Raw genomic sequence first — 21,753 nt, forward strand, 5'->3', positions numbered from 1 at the left:
TTTAACCACAATTACGAAGTATAACTTATTTAAAATAAACGCGAAAGAAATCGACATGTTACAAAATGATTACAAAATATGAATATAAAACGAGACTCAAATGCGACGAATGTGACATATTGTAACACACAACTCTTATCTTAAATGATATTTTGATTAGAAACGAAGATAAATATATGCTTCAGTAGTAAATTTGAAATTTTGTATAACATGAAATTTTAAGTCATAAGAGGAAAAAAAAGAAAGGTAAAAAATAGTGATAAGTATAGGTTATAAAGTAATATGTTTTTAATTAACTTTGTAGCCTCATATACGAAATCAATCTCTTAAACTAGAATATGTTTTTTGTATGTATTAGGAATTTATAACAGAAGCGACATTATTATAAGATATAATAACCAAACATAGAAATCTCAACATTAAAATGCAAATAAGTGGAATAGCAACAAGATATATCATAGTTAAAGAGCTAAGTGGTGGGAGTGGTGGCTTGGAGGAAGCCATTCATGACTAACGTGGCCATGACCAACAATGATTCGAGTGGTGGCCTGGATTGAGCCAGCCTGACCAACGTGGCCGTGACCAAAGAGGATGTTGACCCTTAAGGAGGGTGTATTGTTACGGACTGAAACCATTGCAAGGTATGGGACTTGTCCCAAATCGGTTGTATTGACAATTAATGTGGGGTTTATAAGTCAAATGAGTACTCTCACTCATCAGACTAGTCTTTTGGGTTGAGTTTTTTTGTTTGGCTTGAGTCTTTATCCACAGCAGTTGCTTATTTTTAGCATTTTGATTCTTGCGTTAAGACTTTTTGGCTTTACAAAAATTAACCCAAACTGAAAATTTGGATGCCTGCCTAACACATGAGATCCCACCATTCCTCAGTCAAAGCGTCCCCTAAAACAGCAGCACTGATAGCGATTGCCTCATCAGGTTTGACACTTGTCTTTGGTTCCTTGCCATCAAAGTAATCCCTAAGGAGTCGTTGAACCTTTGGGTAATTAATGTTACTCCCACCAACAAGAATGGTGTCATCAATCTGTTGTTTCTTCAAGCCAGCATCCTCCAGAGACTTCTTCAGGAGTCCCACAATCCTCCTTTGGTTAAAGTCCTCACCTTGAAAACAGAACCGATCATTATCAACAAGCATGGAAATGATAGAAATAGAAACACTAAAATCCTTACCTCCAAAATGGTTGTGGGTTGTGGCAAGAATCTCAAATTCACCATTTTCGATTGTCAAGACACTCACATCAACAGTCGCACCACCAAGGTCAAAAACAATATAGTTCTTTTCAGCGGCAACCTCATGCAGACCGTATGCAAAACCAGCAGACGTAGGTTCGTTAATGATTGTTACAGCATTATAACCAGCCATGAAGCAAGCATCCTTGGTAGCCTGCTTTTGGGCATCATTGAAGTATGCTGCAACCAACGGAATCAACATTTAAACGAATTTAATATATATACACACACACGCACATTCAGTTGGTTGTCATTTACTTACGAGGAACTGGGACAACAGCTTTGATAATTTTCTTTCCAAGGAATGCTTCGGTTGTCTCCTTCTGTTTGGTAAGAATAATGGCACTGATCTCTTCAGGACTGTAACCCTTGCTTTCAACTTGGATATAAGGCTTCCCATCTTGGTCCACAACTTTGTGCGGGTCGCGTTTCATATGACTTTGAGCCTCGGTCCTCAAATCTGTCAAACAAACAAAGATAAAATTTTATTAAACAACATAGCTCCAATAAATGCACACAAAAAGTTTGTAAGTAAGATCATACTTTCTGCCGATAAGACTCCTCACATCAAAGATGGTCCTTTGTGATTTGCAGCGGCCTGATTCTTTGCAGCCTCACCGATCAAGGACCTCTCAAAGTCAGTGAAAGCGACCCATGATGGTGCGGTTTCCTTGATCATTGGGTATGATTGGTATGATTTCAACGTGGCCATTCATATAAACACCAAAACAAAAAGTGTTGGTTCCAAAATCAATCCAAACAGTTACTAACTTGTCCTCTTCTATCGCGATTGAAATTGAGAATATGCAACCTGTTTATATATGTTAATGTTAGTACATAAACTTAATTCATCTTTCCTTCAAAGAAACAAAAGGAAAAAAATTTAAAAGACATTAGCAAGGCAAACAAATCAATATCCAAACATTTTACTGACTAAGACGATTGCTAGAACAATGTCGGAAAGAACTTATTTCAGAAATTGTGTATTATTGTAAGAAGTCGTTTCATTTTTCTATTTGGTTTCTGAGACTTTTTCACATCTAGTGTTTCCGTGGTTTGAAATCACACGGTTTGTCAATCACAATCTCATGAAATTCTCAACAAATCGTGGTTTGAAACCACGGAAACACTATGTAAAAAGATCAAATAAACCACATACCAATGAAAGTATTTCTCACAAAACACCATTTTTTTTAAGAAAATTCTGCCAGAAACAAGTCACATTAGTTCATACACAAACAATAAATAAAAATAATGATGAAAAGGAACAATAAATAAAACAATATAAAATTTGTGTCAAAATTTGATGTTTTGACTAGGTTTATTTATTTTTTATAACTCAAGCAGGAAGTTGAAGAAAATCCAAAACAGAACACAAAACCTATAACATAAGACAAATAAATAACATTCAACCAAATAATTGTGGGTTCTACTGTTCTAGTCTTACCTGAGACATAAGGTAAAACAAGTGAAAACAAAAATATTAGCTGTTGAAAATAAAAGACAAACAAATAGCCCCTAAACAACCTTTAAGCCAAAAAAACAAGATAAATGAAACTTAATTCAGTTATAACAAACATTATTCTAAAAGATCTTAGTAATCTAAAATTTGGAGGATTAAAGGTTCAAGTCAACCTTGCTAGATATGACAGAAATGGACAAAAGGTGGTTCCGACTACCCGTTCATCTTCTTCGGGAAGGCAGATTGAAGACGCAGTGAAATTTCGACCAATCTCCGGAGGTTCGAGGGGGTCTTGCCGTCTTGGTGCATCCCCAGATCATACAAAGAGGTGCTAAACGGATCGGGCGGTGACATGAATCCAGATTCGAGGATTCTTAACAATAATCCTTTAGACCTCTCGGGATGCTCTTGGAGGAAGGTATCGTTGGTAGGGGAGACGAAGAGTCTGGGCATTCTAAAAGAAGATGTCGGGTAAGTTGGAACTTCGTTACCTTTGGGGTTTGAAGGTTTTGTTATCGTTTGAAACGACAGATCACGCGAAAGCATTCCTTCTAGAAAGAGAATCTGATTGGAAGGGGTTTTTTTTTCCTCTTTGGAGATGTGGGTGGATCAAGAAATAGCTTTTGATAGGGTACGGCAGACCATTTTGTATGTAAAGAAACTAAATGGAATTATGAGCCCAGTTAAAGAAGTTGAGAATAATGGAGATGGAGTATTAGGACCTCTTCGTAAATCTAAAAGTTTAAATAAAACACGTTTGCTGATGATATTCTCATGAAACCCAGCAGGAGAATCTTCTCTTTTAATAGCAGACCGAGAAGGAAACGAAGGTCTAAGAGGTGTTCCCATAATCCTAATATCTCATCGAATGATGAAGAATCTAGCTCAAGTGGCGAGACGGGGAGTGGTTGGGAGAAACTGCAGACCCAATCCCACAATCAGTGCAACCTGATGGTGGTCTCGAAGATAATAATGACTTTGAACCGCCGGTTATAGACCAACTCTTGATAGAAAAGAGACTCAGAAGACAATCAATTTGGGCCAACTTCTGGGGGTTAATCTAAGGGAGCATGAAGATCTTGTCAGACTGGTTGTTCGAGGCGAAAGGGAGGCAATTCAACACCAATGAACCTCCTTTCTCTTATTTTTATGGGGTCGTTTAAAGGTGGTAACTCGGCTTGGGGGATTCAGATTATATGGGATAATGGGGTGGTTGATTTTGTTCAATTTCAAGGTTCTCAATAGGCTGTATGGTGTGGAGGATTTAGCGTCATAGAGGCCATAGGATTTTCTTTGGAGGGTTTGAGTTTGTGGATTTTGTTTGGGTAGCGGCCTGGGGTTTTTGGTTCTGTTTTTTATTGTTCTTCCCTGGAGTGTTTTTCAGCTACTTGCTGAGTTTTGGTGTTTTGGTTGGAATGAAATTTTAGCTGTTCAAAAAAAAAAATAACAAACATTATTCTTATGCTCTGACTTGTGTACTTTGTATGTTTTAACCTACCAATGAAAGTGACAACACCAGAAGGGTCCAGAATTTAATGCTAGTACTCTCGACACATCAATATCGGGTTCTAATCTATAAATTTCCCTCTTTGCTTTATTGTTACTCTTCAACAAAAACAAAACAAACACCGAGTACATTGTGTATTCAACAAATCATCTCACTCAACAATTTGGTACTACAATGTTTTTCGATCTAAAAATGATTTACATTATTTACCAATCTTCATTGAAACCATAAATCTGATCTCTAGTTTGTTTAGACGAATTCACAAACAAGGATAAGGTTTCTCATAATACGTCTTGCAAACCTTCAATGGCGTCTTGTTGAACACCATATACTACAATCAACGATCAACACGACATGATATTGAGTTTCAGATTGGTGAGTATTATATTAATTTCATTAAGTTTGTGATTAAATTTGTTTGATAATGTTTGTATTTTTAGATTCCAAATGCTAATTGATGTAGTCAAAAGTAAATAGAGGTAAGGGGATTTCAGGCTTTATAGACTGACTGAGTGGCTGCAAACATACCAAACACTTGTGTTTGGTTTCAGCTTATGCCTAGACTGGTTGAAACGCAGCGGACCAAACCAAACAATTGAAAGTTGGAACCACTATGTACGTCAATAATACATTTGTTAAATTATTAAAATTGTGAAAAATGGTTTGGGATGACTATATGATTCTTTTAGGTGAAAAATGAACATTTTGATTATTTTCTCTTATATGCCATTATGAAGAGGAACAACGAATCACTTTCTTCATCTAGTTATTATGATTGCATTTTTGAAATGTAGTTTGTTACAAAACATAAGTAATTTAAATAACCATTTAAAACACCTGTTATCTTTGCATTGTTCATGTCCATGTTATGTTGTATTGATTCATTAGAATTACATGAATACATTATTATGCAGACAAAGGGTGTGTTTAGGATTACTTATTTTAACCTCCTTTTAAATTGTAAACTTTTGATGAAAAGTTATTTGAAAAATGACTCTTTATTTTAACTTTTGAAATAATGTTAATAAGTTGTTTTAGAGAAGTTAATGGCATGACTTTTTGGAATTCCTTTTAACATATTGTTGGTAATTACCGATTACACCCTTCCTTTTAACGTAACACTTTTTAAAAAAAATAACTTATTGACTTATAAAATAATGTCATTTTTGTTCATTTTACATGAATAAGCTAATCGAACACTTTTTAAAAAAACAACCTGTTGACTTATTGGCTTTTTGAACCATATAAGCTAAACCAAACAATTAAAAACTTCTTTTAGAAAAGTCATAAGTTAATAAGTCATTTTGAGAAAAAGTCTTTTTGGACTTCAGTAAACAAATCCTACACACCCAAAAATTGACTTCAAATTGCTGATTTCATGATTGTGGTTGTTTGTAGCATCTTGACATCGAGCCGATGACTAAACGACCTAATTAAAATGTGTAACTTATTTTTGGTATATTCATATTGTGTTACTTACACTAATGATGGGTAAAAGTCTATAATGTAAAATGCCTATCCATAGGACTATACTGAAATTAGGCTAAACCAACTAATGGTACCATTTTTGTTTAGTCGGTATCGGTTGGGTACTCGTTCCAAAACGCCCGTCCATAGCTGAAAATGGTAGTTGTGACTATTTCATTACTTTAGATTTTTCTATAGGATTAGACGATGGAAAACATGGACACTTAATATGGTCTCTTTTTATCATCATGGTGGCCATTTTTCTTGCATTGTAGTCAAGTGATCATGAGCAATGTCTGAAACTCGGACCGGAACAGCATGTCGGACTGACCGAACCGGACCTTGTTGAGTATACCGGTTCGGTCTGCAGCATTTAGCATGTTTTCTAACAACCCGACCGGTTTTTGCCGATGACCCGGCAGTTCAACCATACATATATGATATTCTTATCAGCCTCGTCCTTATTCTAGGGATGTTCTCTACCTTCGATTCCATTGCTGCTTTACATTGTTACAAATAGTAATTGAGGTTCTTATTATGAAATTAACAGAATCTACAGTGAATTTAAGATGAAGACGACATGGGTTTAAAACCCTTATACAAGTTCACATAACAGAGAAAAGAGATGAACCAGAAATACACTACTGATGGGACGAGACGAAAGGGGCGGCCATATCTCTTATTTTAGACATAAAACTTAATAATAAAAGAGGAGCAAGAGTAATTGACTATGGGTTTAAGCCCAACCAGGGTGCAACCAATTATTATGGATTTAAAACAAGAAACGTAAATTAGAAACTTCAATTATTAACTAAAAAGATTATCAAATTATAAAATTTGGCGTACGGTTTCCCATCTCTTAATTTGGTTATTAATTTAGAATATTTTATATATAAATATAAATAAATATATACATTATGACGTAATTCGGGTCAATGTCTGGTCCAACCTTCCGGTCCGATACAACCTATGACTTAGTAAGGCATCCTGGTCAATATCTGGTCCGGGTCTAAAAATATTGATCACAAGGGTAAGATCTGGGCGGTTTTAATTGCAGGCCGGTTCACGAGATATCACAACTATGCAATGCAAATGAGTTACAAACTACTTAAGGTGTAATGCCATTTTTTTTTCTAATAACCACTTATTATATAATATGTTGTTAAAGACTGGATGGTATATGCCAGCGTTACCAAGTCTTAAGAAACGACAAGGTAAAGGAAGAAAATAACATCTCGACATGACAGATGATATTGCTTATACAAGATTTCAAACCATGGGTGATTTTAAATAGCCTGGCAGGTTAGGACGTCTACCATGGAATCCCTAAGGTAAATGTTATGGGTTTAGGTATATATTTATGATTTATAACTGTAGTATTGTTATTTTAAAATGCATATCGCACTGAAAATTAAGTTCCGGCCATTTTCTATTCGAAAATGAGCAGGTGCACAAACCGGGTTTTCAGGAACCGCAACGGGTGGGGTATGATCAACAAAAGTCAAAACCGGGCCAGTAAGTGTAAGGCCCCAAACCCGGTGGCCCTACTTTAGCGTTGGATTTACTCATAAACACAGTTCTAAATATCAGAGTTAATTTAAAACTTTACGCGGAATATAAAACTTTCATAAAACATTACATATCGATTCATAATCATGTCTTAAAACATTCCTCTTGTCTTTCAAAATCAAAACATAACTTATAAAACATATCAGATCTTCAGATGCCAGGCTTTAGTCTTCTGCCATGTGTCCTCCACTCAAGCCAGCTGTCTCATCCTACTCACCTGCGTGCATACTAAAAGTCAGCTACGCTGAGTGAGTTCTAGTTAATCATACAATATCATACAATACCTTCTTACATACATACGTACTTAACCTCATAACTTTCTTTCATACACACATAAGTACTCATACCTTCATTCTTACTTACATACTTACTTTCTTACTTACATACTTTCTTTACATTCATAATCATACGTTTTAAAGAGCCTTTCGCCCTATAACCTCACAGATATTATAAGGGTCTGGTCCCTAACATCACAGATATTATAAGGGTCTGGTCCCTATCATCACAGATATTATGAGGGTCTGGTCCCTATCCTCACAGATATTGTAAGGGTCTGGTCCCTAACATCACAGATATTATAAGGGTCTGGTCCCTAACATCACAGATATTATAAGGGTCTGGTCCCTAACATCACAGATATTATAAGGGTCTGGTCCCTTGGTTTTCGAATATTAGTAGGGTTCGATTCCCTCTTCGTTACCATACAACCATACATCATACCTCGAGTATTATTAGGGCTCGGTACCCTTTTCGTAACCATACAACCATACAACCGTCATTTCCTTCTTTTATTAACTTTACTACGTTCAAACACATAAACATACATATCATACTTACCATATTTATAACGTTACAACCTGACAGTACGTGCAATATCCGAAGATCGTTCACGTACCATCAAGCAATCATTCATACATATCACACGTAGAACTCACATGCCATTCGTGTACCTATACACCCATACTTACATTATAACATAAGAACACTCTAGGCATTCTTTACCTCATTCATTTAACAACCATACCCCTTGTCGTTACGTGCAATATCCGAAGATCGTTCACGCCCCGACAAGTATTCATTTGAAATATTCATACATCTACGATATATAATATTCGTACCTTTATTTTTAACCTGACAGTACGCGCAATATCCGAAGATCGTTCGCGTACCGACAAACAATCATTCATATCTATCACACATATCACATATGACATACACTTATCACTTAGGATAAATGTATTAACAACACATCGAGTATGCACACAGCCCCGAAAACATAACAAGGAATGGGGCTAGAAACTCACCTGGATCCTGTTACGCTCGCCGTTGATCGTAATTCCTTTCTTTAACTGGGCTCGGCTAACTGTATAATATTTACACATATCAATTAACTACTACTACTCGTTTTGTATTTCTATCTATATATGACCCACAACGAACGGGGGTCCGGGGGCAGCGCCCCTGGCAGCGGGGTTCTAGGGGCGGCAGCCCCTAGCGGGGTCCAAGGGGCAGAGCCCCTGGCTGGGGTTAAGCTGCCAGGTCAGCTTGGAAAAATTTTATTTTCGATAACTGCCTTAACACATTTTCCATTAGGTTTTTAATTTATTTTCTAAACGAACTTCACTTCAGGCGAAGTTAAACCTCGGGCGAACTTGGCTTCAGGCGAAGTTAAACCTGAGGCGAACTTGGCTTCAGGCGAAGTTAAACCTTAGGCGAACTTGGCTTCAGGCGAAGTTACACCTTAGGCGAACTTGGCTTCAGGCGAAGTTAAACCTTAGGCGAACTTGGCTTCAGGCGAAGTTATCCTTAGGCGAACTTGGCTTCAGGCGAAGTTAAACCTTAGGCGAACTTGGCTTCAGACGAAGTTATCCTTAGGCGAACTTGGCTTCAGGCGAAGTTATCCTTAGGCGAACTTGGCCGTAGGCGAAGTTATCCTTAGGCGAAGTTACGCTTGAAGGCGAAGTTACGCTTGAAGGCGAAGTTCATCAGGCGAACTTAATCTTGCAGGCGAAGTTATCGCGCTGCAGATCTGTTTGCCCATAACTCCTTCGTTTCTTAGCCAAATAACTCGATTTTGGTACCCACGGAATCGTATGATCGGCGCCTACAAATCCCAACCATCAAATCGGCCTAGGGGTCCGATTTGGGCAGTTTGGGTTTCGGGTCCGGTTAACCCATCCAATCCTAACCATTTACAGTAATAATAGCTTTGTTGGATTGTTCTTACCTTACCAACTCAGATCTATCAACAAAATCTCGGGTTTCGGCTTCGAATCTTGATCGGTTAGTATGTGTGTTTTGAGGAGTGTGTGGAGTGTGTGTGGAGTTTGGTGAGAAATGAGATATTTTGGGATTTTGGGGGTATTTATATCCCTGAAATCCCATTCTCATTTATCCTATCTCAATTAATCCAAGTCCATGACCCGCTCCTACTCGATATTAATAATTAAAACGCGAAATCACTAACATAACTTTCTTTATTCAACATTATAAATTTTAGGATGTTACAAGTCTTCCCCCCTTAAGGAGGTTTCGTCCCCGAAACCTAACTATTACATAAACAAACTAGGGTAAAGCTTGCGCATCTCATCCTCGGCTTCCCAAGTAGCATCTGATCCCTTGCGGTGTTTCCATATTACTTTTACCAAAGGTATAGTTTTGTGACGAAGCTGCTTCTCCTTGCGATCAACGATCTTTATCGGTTGCTCGATGTAGTTCAATTGTTCATCGACCTCAATGTCCATTAATGGCACGTGAGACGTGTCATCAGCTAGACACTTCCTCAGATGAGAAACATGGAAGGTTGAATGAATCCCTTCTAACTCATCGGGTAAATCCAGCTTATAAGCTACTTCCCCCACACGATACAAAATTTTAAATGGTCCAATGTACCTCGGACTTAGCTTCCCTCTCTTTCTAAAACGGATAATTCCTTTCCAAGGCGAGACCTTAAGCATCACATAGTCGCCAACGTTAAACTCAATTGGTCGTCGTCGCTTATCTGCATAAGACTTTTGTCTGTCTTGAGCGGCTTTCATTCTTGCTTTGATCTGATCGAACTTTGAAGACGTTTCTTGAACCACTTCTAGGCTTCCCATTTCTTTCTGACCAATCTCACCCCAACACACCGGGGTTCTACATCGTCGACCGTAAAGCATCTCAAACGGTGGCATACCAATACTCGAATGGTAACTGTTGTTATAGGAGAACTCTGCCAGATGCAGATGATCATCCCAACTTCCACCAAAATCTAAAACGCAAGCACGTAGCATATCCTCAAGGGTTTGGATCGTCCTTTCAGACTGTCCATCGGTTTGAGGATGATACGCCGTACTGATGTTCAACCTCGTCCCCATAGCTTCATGAAATTTCTTCCAGAACCTCGAAGTAAACCGTGTGTCCCTATCAGACACGATCGATAACGGTACTCCATGCTTGGTTACCACTTCCTTGATGAACAAGCTTGCTAACATTTCTGACGAGATGGCCTCTCGTATGGGCAGAAAGTGAGCACTCTTGGTCAAACGGTCCACAATCACCCAGATGGTATCATGTTGCTTAGCTGTACGAGGTAGCTTAGTTATGAAATCCATGGTGATGTGTTCCCATTTCCACTCAGGTATCTCTAGCGGTTGCATCTTCCCATAAGGCTTCTGATGTTCGGCTTTGACTTGTAAGCAAGTTAAGCACTTACCGACATAATCTACTACATCATTCTTCATTCCAGGCCACCAGTAATCCCTTTTCAAGTCTTGGTACATCTTTGTAGCTCCAGGATGGATTGAGTACCTTGACTTATGAGCTTCATCTAAGATTCGACTTCTAAGATCACCATGGCGTGAGATCCACATGCGGTCAAATCTAGTCTTAACTCCATGAGTGTTTTCCACTAACTCATTCTGCTGGCCGAACACCCTTTCTTTCTTTACTAACCCTTCATCTACTAACACCTCTGACTGCACCTTGATGATTTCTTCAAAAAGACTTGAGTTCACAATCAGCTGGTATGACTTCACGGTTGCTAGGACTTCCTCATTTTTACGACTTAGCGCATCAGCGACCACGTTAGCTTTACCGGGGTAATACTTAATCTCACAGTCGTAATCCTTTATCAATTCTAACCATCTTCTCTGCCTCATGTTCAATTCTTTCTGCTCGAAAAAGTACTTTAAACTCTTATGATCTGTATAGATAGTACACTTAGTACCGTACAGATAATGCCTCCATATCTTAAGAGCATGCACTACGGCTGCTAACTCCAAATCATGCGTCGAATAAGTACTCTCATGGACCTTCAACTGTCTAGACGCGTAAGCTATCACTTTCCCTCGTTGCATCAACACGCAACCTAGCCCTTGATGCGAGGCATCAGCACACACAACGAAATCCTCGTCACCATCGGGTAGAACAAGGATTGGAGCTTGCGTGAGTCTTCTCTTTAATTCTTCAAAGGCTTCTTCTTGAAATTTTCCCCAACTGTATACTATCGACTTTCGGGTCATACCGGTCAGCGGTGCGGCTATCTTGGAGAAACCTTCGATGAATCTCCTGTAGTAGCCGGCTAACCCTAGGAAACTTCGTATATCAGTCGGATTCTGCGGAGTCTTCCAATTCGTTATCGCCTCAATCTTAGCTGGGTCCACGGTAATCCCTTCCGAATTAATCACGTGACCTAAAAATTGCACTTCTCTTAACCAGAACGCGCATTTCGAAAACTTGGCATACAACTTCTCTTTCTTCAGAACTTCCAATACTTCTCTCAAATGCTCCGCATGGTCAGACTCGCTCCTTGAATATATTAATATGTCATCAATGAAAACGATAACTGACTTATCCAACATTGGTCGACACACCCTGTTCATCATGTCCATAAATGCTGCAGGAGCATTTGTTAGACCGAATGACATTACGAGGAACTTGTAGTGTCCATATCGCGTTCGGAACGCTGTCTTAGGGACGTCTGCCTCCTTTACCTTCAGTTGATGGTAGCCTGATCTGAGATCTATTCGTGAGAACCAACTCGAACCTTGCAGTTGGTCAAACAGATCGTCAATCCTAGGCAAGGGGTATCTATTCTTTACCGTAAGCTTATTCAACTCACGATAGTCTATGCACATTCTCATACTTCCATCCTTTTTCTTCACAAACAAAACCGGTGCGCCCCACGGAGAAACACTCGGTCTGATAAAACCCTTGTCGAGGAGTTCTTGCAGTTGGGACATCAATTCCTTCATCTCGGACGGTGCTAGACGGTAAGGCGCTTTCGCGACGGGCTGGGCTCCTGGTACTAGATCTATCTGAAATTCTCTCTCTCGATCAGGTGGCAACCCCGGAAGATCCTCAGGGAATACTTCTGGGTAGTCGCGCACAATAGGAACATTCTTCATTTCTTTCATCTCGGCCGTAGCGTTGACAACATATGCCAGGTAGGCACCGCACCCTCGCCTTAACAAACCCTCGGCTTTTATCATCGAAATGACATTAAGCCCATAACTCTCCTTATCACCATAAACCGTCACCGCACTACCATCCAATGACTTTAACCTTATCATCTTACTTTTACATACTATCTGAGCCTCAAACTCAGACAACCAATCCATACCCAAGACTACATCGAACCCTCTAAAGGCCATAACATACAAAGTAACAGGGAACTCATGTCCCTCTAACACTATCTTACAATTCTTAACCATTTTTGTTATTTTCACCGAAGTGTCACTTGCGGTTTCTACTACAAAAGTTTCCGACACTCGGCAGCCCTTCATTTTAGCTAGTTTACTAAACGTCGTAGCTACAAAACTTCTATTCGCACAAGAATCAAATAATACAGAAGCGGAAACATCGTTCACTAGAAACGTACCTGTGACGACATCCGGAATCTGCCTGGCTTGTTCCTGGGTCAGCATGTAGGCTCTAGTTCTGGGCCTAGCTTGATCGGCATCCTTCTTTCCACTACCTCCAGCTACACCTTCAGTGCACTCCCTTGACATATGGCCTGTCTTGCCACATTTGTAACATGCTGGCTTCGCACTGCACTCATTGGCATAATGCCCTACCTTCCCGCACTTATAACAGGCATTCGACCCCATTCTGCATTCCCCACCATGAGCCTTTCCACATTTGAGACAAACATTAGAACTTTTACCCCACTTGCACTCACCACCATGCCTCTTTCCGCAGGTCTTACACGATCTCTTCTCCCACACTTTCTGTTTCTTATCCTTGGAGTTCCATAACTGAGTACCGGGTCGTTTAGCAGGAGTGACCCCTTTCTTCTCTTTCTCTTCGTCCCTTTCCACCCTATCATCCGCGGCCACGTCAGCATAGACCATTTCCGCGAGTCCAACAGCCGAATCAAAAGTAGCAGGTTGAATCGCCCTGACTAACATGCGGACCTTTTGTGGCAACCCCCTCACATAACATTTGATTCTCTTGACCTCAGTGTCAACCATGTCAGGCACCAACCTAGATAGTCGGTTGAACTCCGTGGTATACTCACGATGCGTCATCATACCGGCTTTTAAATTCTGGAACTTCATCTCCGTTCTTTCAACCTCGGCATCTGCACAGAACTTCTTCATTACCAACTCTTTCAAATCTTCCCACTTCATCGCTCTGATCTCATCCTTAGTCTTTCTCTGCTCCACACTTTCCCACCAATACATAGCCTCATCTACGAATGACTGAGTAGCATAAACCACAGCTTGGTCGGGACGGCATTCGCTAATGCGGATAACCTTGTCCATAGCGGTTATCCACTGGAGAGTAGCGATTGCGTCTCCTAAACCAGTCAGCTTAGGCGGGTCACAACCTTTGAAGGACTTATAGCTGCACCCACCTTGTCCTCCTCTCCTATCATCGTCTTTCACAGACTTATCCCCACTCGAGGCCCCTCTTTCACCTTCCCCATCCTTTCTACCATCACCACCCGCCCCTTCAGCAGTTCGCTCACGGCTTCCAGCAGATCCTTCGGGATTCAGGTTCTTCACAGCAGCAACTACAGCCTGAACGATGGCTGCTTGAACTGCAGGGCTAAGTTGAACTTCCTCGTTGTTGTTCTGGTCTCCTCCTGCTGCGCTTCCTTCATCTTCGGTGTGGGAAGCTTCTTCCACCGAGGGTTGCCGGACAAGACGAGGCCTGCCACGACGCCCAGTGCGACCCCCAGTTTCAACAAATTCTCCAGCTCCAGCCATTAGTATTCTAAAGGGGAAAACACAAACATCATCACTCAAGGAACTATCTAGTACAAGGATAGTAAGGCTAACAGGTAATAACAGTGGCCAGTTGTGATTAGCTGATCACGTTACTCTCCGTGTCCTATACATTTCCTTTTATGAGTCTATTTGTGCTGGTTCTACTTAAGTAGTTAGTCAATTCAAACAATCAATTATTCCTATCCGTACCATTCTCATATCTTTTCTTTCTCATTAACGTATATCATTTAATCATACCTTTCACCTTTACTGATCTTGCTTGAGCGACACATGGCATTCTTGAACTGGCATCTTCTTTCTTTTCTTACTTAAATCCCATTCTCTGTTCGAGTCTAAGCATGTAGGATGCTTAAATCTCTCGAACTTTGCTCTGATACCAACTTGTAAGGCCCCAAACCCGGTGGCCCTACTTTAGCGTTGGATTTACTCATAAACACAGTTCTAAATATCAGAGTTAATTTAAAACTTTACGCGGAATATAAAACTTTCATAAAACATTACATATCGATTCATAATCATGTCTTAAAACATTCCTCTTGTCTTTCAAAATCAAAACATAACTTATAAAACATATCAGATCTTCAGATGCCAGGCTTTAGTCTTCTGCCATGTGTCCTCCACTCAAGCCAGCTGTCTCATCCTACTCACCTGCGTGCATACTAAAAGTCAGCTACGCTGAGTGAGTTCTAGTTAATCATACAATATCATACAATACCTTCTTACATACATACGTACTTAACCTCATAACTTTCTTTCATACACACATAAGTACTCATACCTTCATTCTTACTTACATACTTACTTTCTTACTTACATACTTTCTTTACATTCATAATCATACGTTTTAAAGAGCCTTTCGCCCTATAACCTCACAGATATTATAAGGGTCTGGTCCCTAACATCACAGATATTATAAGGGTCTGGTCCCTATCATCACAGATATTATGAGGGTCTGGTCCCTATCCTCACAGATATTGTAAGGGTCTGGTCCCTAACATCACAGATATTATAAGGGTCTGGTCCCTAACATCACAGATATTATAAGGGTCTGGTCCCTTGGTTTTCGAATATTAGTAGGGTTCGATTCCCTATTCGTTACCATACAACCATACATCATACCTCGAGTATTATTAGGGCTCGGTACCCTTTTCGTAACCATACAACCATACAACCGTCATTTCCTTCTTTTATTAACTTTACTACGTTCATACACATAAACATACATATCATACTTACCATATTTATAACGTTACAACCTGACAGTACGTGCAATATCCGAAGATCGTTCACGTACCATCAAGCAATCATTCATACATATCACACGTAGAACTCACATGCCATTCGTGTACCTATACACCCATACTTACATTATAACATAAGAACACTCTAGGCATTCTTTACCTCATTCATTTAACAACCATACCCCTTGTCGTTACGTGCAATATCCGAAGATCATTCACGCCCCGACAAGTATTCATTTGAAATATTCATACATCTACGATATATAATATTCGTACCTTTATTTTTAACCTGACAGTACGCGCAATATCCGAAGATCGTTCGCGTACCGACAAACAATCATTCATATCTATCACACATATCACATATGACATACACTTATCACTTAGGATAAATGTATTAACAACACATCGAGTATGCACACAGCCCCGAAAACATAACAAGGAATGGGGCTAGAAACTCACCTGGATCCTGTTACGCTCGCCGTTGATCGTAATTCCTTTCTTTAACTGGGCTCGGCTAACTGTATAATATTTACACATATCAATTAACTACTACTACTCGTTTTGTATTTCTATCTATATATGACCCACAACGAACGGGGGTCCGGGGGCAGCGCCCCTGGCAGCGGGGTTCTAGGGGCGGCAGCCCCTAGCGGGGTCCAAGGGGCAGAGCCCCTGGCTGGGGTTAAGCTGCCAGGTCAGCTTGGAAAAATTTTATTTTCGATAACTGCCTTAACACATTTTCCATTAGGTTTTTAATTTATTTTCTAAACGAACTTCACTTCAGGCGAAGTTAAACCTCGGGCGAACTTGGCTTCAGGCGAAGTTAAACCTGAGGCGAACTTGGCTTCAGGCGAAGTTAAACCTTAGGCGAACTTGGCTTCAGGCGAAGTTACACCTTAGGCGAACTTGGCTTCAGGCGAAGTTAAACCTTAGGCGAACTTGGCTTCAGGCGAAGTTATCCTTAGGCGAACTTGGCTTCAGGCGAAGTTAAACCTTAGGCGAACTTGGCTTCAGGCGAAGTTATCCTTAGGCGAACTTGGCTTCAGGCGAAGTTATCCTTAGGCGAACTTGGCCGTAGGCGAAGTTATCCTTAGGCGAAGTTACGCTTGAAGGCGAAGTTACGCTTGAAGGCGAAGTTCATCAGGCGAACTTAATCTTGCAGGCGAAGTTATCGCGCTGCAGATCTGTTTGCCCATAACTCCTTCGTTTCTTAGCCAAATAACTCGATTTTGGTACCCACGGAATCGTATGATCGGCGCCTACAAATCCCAACCATCAAATCGGCCTAGGGGTCCGATTTGGGCAGTTTGGGTTTCGGGTCCGGTTAACCCATCCAATCCAAACCATTTACAGTAATAATAGCTTTGTTGGATTGTTCTTACCTTACCAACTCAGATCTATCAACAAAATCTCGGGTTTCGGCTTCGAATCTTGATCGGTTAGTATGTGTGTTTTGAGGAGTGTGTGGAGTGTGTGTGGAGTTTGGTGAGAAATGAGATATTTTGGGATTTTGGGGGTATTTATATCCCTGAAATCCCATTCTCATTTATCCTATCTTAATTAATCCAAGTCCATGACCCGCTCCTACTCGATATTAATAATTAAAACGCGAAATCACTAACATAACTTTCTTTATTCAACATTATAAATTTTAGGATGTTACAGTAAGAAACCGGTTTCTAATATAGTCGAGTATTTTATCGGATTTTTTTGGGTTTCGGGTAGTGTCGGGTCATGCTTTGACTGGAAATAGCAATTTTCTCTCTTATAAAGGTTTTTATTACATGACGTGATTTCATTAAGTGATGTTGTATCATATACAACAAAAGTTAAAAAATTCTTTTAATAAAGAAAAATTAAAACACAATTTACATAATTTGTTTGGAAAAAATGCATTTTAAATTTAATAATTTTAGTTGTATTGGTAGTAAAAATATGTTGGGTTATTACATTTAAAACTAAAAAAATGAAAAACTATAAACTGATTCTATTGAGATTTTTAATAGCATTGCGATTTCTATTGAATTTATTTATTATTATTATATGATTTAAATTATTTCTGTACGTAGGTGTTAAGTTACAAAATTAATAGTGTTTACCATTGATAGTTTGATACAAAGTCTTTTGTTTTATATGGCCGAACTAATCCTATTGGGGTGGCAAATATATGGAGGAGATCTATCTTTAGACATTATTTACTTGAATTTATTTGGTTGTTTAGTTTTGAGGTAAATAAGGATTAGTATTGTGTAAATAAATAAGGGTAGAGTCTTTGTTACAATATTTTGTATCCCTATTTTTAACTAATTAATTAGTTGAAGTTGAGAGAAAGATTGAAATAAGAAGTTTGATTTTTCTAAGAAGGCTAAAAGGAGAGTATGTTAGTCTACTATCTTAATATTCAAAACCTACTTAATTTAATTCTAAAATTCTACTTAATTAATCTTAAAAACCCACTTAAATTTTCACTCATCTGCTACAACCACCACCGCCCACCGTCACCCACCGTCACTACCTTGCCGGAAAAGTCTTTGGAAAATTTTGCCAGAAAGTCCCGGTAAAACACAATAGAAAACACTATGAAAAACACATTGGAAAAAACATTATGAAAATAAAAACACAATGACAAAAACACAATTAAATAACACAATGTAAAAAACACAATGCAAAAAACACAATGAAAAAATAAAACACAATTGTATAACCCGGTTTTGGTAAAACACAATTTGTAAAAAACCCACGAAATTTGTTTTTATTTTTATATAGTAATATGGTACTCATATAAAATATAGAAAAACACTCGTTATTAAGGTGAAATTGTTTTTAAAAAAATGTCGTATAAAAAAGTCATGGACGTTTTAAAATGATGGGGGAATTTGACATGTGCCTTGCATGTGAAGAGAGAAAGTCAACAAATGTGTTATCCCTATTATGCTCGCACCCTTGTTTTACACTTGATTTTCTACTAATCTAATCTCGACCATTCAAGTTTAAAATGAATGGATAAGATTATTTCATATTTTTCCAACAAAAACTAACCCTTGAAGTTGATATAGAATGTCATGTTTTTCTTACCTTATTACTGTAGGACTACAAGGGTCAAAATTTGACCCTTCATAATATCATTGCTGTTTTGACCGGTAACAAAAAGGTATTAACAGACGGAAGTGGAAAATTCTAGCACCAAACTCCCACGATAGGATTTTCATATTTTACTCGGGGCATGGACCATTGGGTTTGCTCCTTAAGTGTGAAATAATTTCTTTTAAGATTATAAAAATTATTTAAAATTCCACTGTTTCACATTATATATTGTCTTACCTTATATATATTTTTTAATAAGATTTGAGTAGAGAGGTTTTAACACCAGAAGTGTTACATGATGCCATTCAAAAAATTCATATCAAGAAGAACTATAAATCCATGGTAAATAGTAATTTATATTTCTAATCATACAGGCTCGGCTCCGAGAAAGCAAAAAAATTTTTGGGTCGTAGGCGAAATTTTTTTTGGACCTTAATTAAAAAGTAGTATTTTGTTGGTTTAAATAGTTAAATTTTTATATAGGTTTACTTGGTTATAATTTCGGTTGTGTAAAATTTTTTGTATAAAAATAAGATTAAATATGTCTCAAATGAGACTTGAACCCATAACCTCTTAGTTGAAAGTAATACCCCTTTGTCACTAGACCAAACTAGTGGTCATGTAATTAGGTTTAAACACTAAATATACATGTTGTTTTTAATAAAAATAAATATAATTTAAAAAAAAATTCGGGCCTGACGGGGTGTCGGGCCTGTGGCCGTCGACCACCCCGCCACCCTTATGGGCTGGCCTTGCAATCATATTTATGCGATTTAATTTAACAAGTGAGTTTGTTAATTGTTGTAGGTCATGTATGTTTTCGTGTACTATGTGGAAGCATGTTTACAAATCTGGATAAAGAATACAAAGATATGAATGTCTATGTAGTGACCTCCTCAAATGAAAAAAGAAAATAGCTTTCAAGCATGCAAAGAGAACAACATTAGTTTTGGAACCCGGTTTGGTACCCAGTGGATGAAACATAGGTATTTCTTCTTCACCCGCTTGATCATGAGGGTGTTTGGTTTGGATATTTATTTGGGTGAAAGCGAATCGAATTTAGTATGTATTAAACCGAATCAAAAATCGTATAAGCATTTGGTTCGGTTTTCAACTGTATAAAAATGTTTTTCTTGAATTAAACAGCCTTTGACCAAATAAACCATACAAGTACAACTATAATTGTTTGGATCATTGGATGATTTGGGCATTTGGGATTTTGAACTAGATAAAACTAAAGACTTAGATGAGCTATGGGATAGTTGGGTTATGCTTTACAGAAACTAAAGATTTTCTTATTCAAGTAAACTTAATTCAGAATATGCGGGACCGAATCAAAAACCGATTTGCTTATTGGGTTTCGGTTACAAACCCAATCGGTTATTCGGAACACCCTGCATGATCCACTATTAAATATGAAAGCTATGAAGACGGAAACAAACTGACATTGACTTTTATTTCTTATAGTGAGAGACACAATCGGAAACTCAAAACTTTACAACAACAATATGAAAATGTGAGACTAACTCTTGTATTCAAATAGCTTTTGTGTTTATCAAATTGTTGTTAATACTGAATGGTACATATTGTTGTATAGGTGAAGGGTGTGCTAGATAATGGCTCCCGGCAATCACACGCGATGTAGTATGGGGATAAAGGAATTGCAAATGATACACTTCATTTGTATGAAGGGTTGTAATAAGTAAACAAAAAAGATCTTAGAAAAACAATGAATCAAGTTTGGCTTATACACGTGTGCTTCTATGAGTTATACATTGTAACGCACAACTCTATCTTAAATGATATTTTGATTAGAAACGAAGATAAATATATGCTTCAGTAGCAAATTCGGAATTTTGTATAACATGAAGTTTTAAAGTCATAAGAGGAAAAAAAAGTGATAAGTATAAGGCATAAAGTAGTATGTTTTTAACTTTGTAGCCTCATCTACAAAATCAATCTCTTAAACCAGAATATGTTTTTTTGTATGTATTAGGAATTTAGAACATAAGCGACATTATTATAAGATATAATAATCAAACATAGAAATCACAACATTAAAATGCAAATAAGCGGATAGCAACAAGATATGTCATAGTTAAGAGCTAAGTGGTGGGAGTGGTGGCTTGGAGGAAGCCAGCCGTGAACAATGTGGACTCGGAGTGGTGGCCTGGATTGAGCCAGCCGTGAGCAACGAGGACGTTGGCCCTTAAGGGGGGTGTATTATTACGGACTGAAACCATTGCAAGGTATTAGACTTGTCCCACATCGGACTAGTCTTTTGGGTTGAGTACGTTTGTTTGGCTTGAGTCTTTATCCACAACAGTTGCTTATTTTTAGCATTTTGATTCTTGCGTTAAGACTTTTTGGCTTTACAAAAATTAACCCAAACTGAAAATTTGGATGCCTGCCTAACACATGAGATCCCACCATTCCTCAGTCAAAGCGTCCCCTAAAACAGCAGCACCGATAGCGACTGCCTCATCAGGTTTGACACTTTTCTTTGGTTCCTTTCCATCAAAGTAATCCCTAAGGATGGTCCTTTGTGGATTTGCAGCGGCCTGATTCTTTGCAACCTCACCGATCAAGGGCCTCTCAGAGTCTGTGAAAGCGACCCATGATGGTGTGGTGCGGTTTCCTTGATCATTGGGTATGATTTCAACGTGGCCATTCTTATAAACACCAACACAAGAAGTGTTGGTTCCAAAATCAATCCCAACAGTTACTAACGTGTCCTCTTCTATCGCGATCGAAATTGAGAATATGCAACCTGTTTTTATATGTTAATGTTAGTACATAAACTCAATTCATCTTTCCTTTGAAGAACCAAAAGGAAAATTTTTTAAAAAACATTAGCAAGGCAAACAAATCAATATCATAACATTTTACCGACTAAGACAATTGCAAGAACAATGCCGGAAAGAACTTATTTTTGTAACAAGTCATTTTGTTTTCTGT

The 21,753-nt window shown here is 38.5% G+C and overlaps 1 protein-coding gene across 1 annotated transcript; it reads right to left on the reverse strand.

Annotated features, from left to right (window-relative positions):
* Positions 1 to 837: 837 nt before the first annotated feature.
* On the reverse strand, positions 838 to 1,692 carry LOC143637202 (luminal-binding protein 4-like). Its single transcript, XM_077104648.1, has 3 exons — positions 1,511 to 1,692; positions 1,189 to 1,428; positions 838 to 1,119 (listed from the first exon to the last, which is right to left on the reverse strand). Exons 1-3 carry the CDS (start codon positions 1,680 to 1,682, stop codon positions 860 to 862), a joined length of 672 nt encoding a protein of 223 aa, XP_076960763.1. The 5' UTR covers positions 1,683 to 1,692; the 3' UTR covers positions 838 to 859.
* Positions 1,693 to 21,753: the final 20,061 nt, after the last annotated feature.

This window comes from Bidens hawaiensis, unplaced genomic scaffold (genome assembly GCF_021521415.1).
Source record: "Bidens hawaiensis isolate Kalapana, Puna unplaced genomic scaffold, B.hawaiensis_p1.1 tig00008152_1, whole genome shotgun sequence".
Taxonomy (NCBI): Eukaryota; Viridiplantae; Streptophyta; class Magnoliopsida; order Asterales; family Asteraceae; genus Bidens; species Bidens hawaiensis.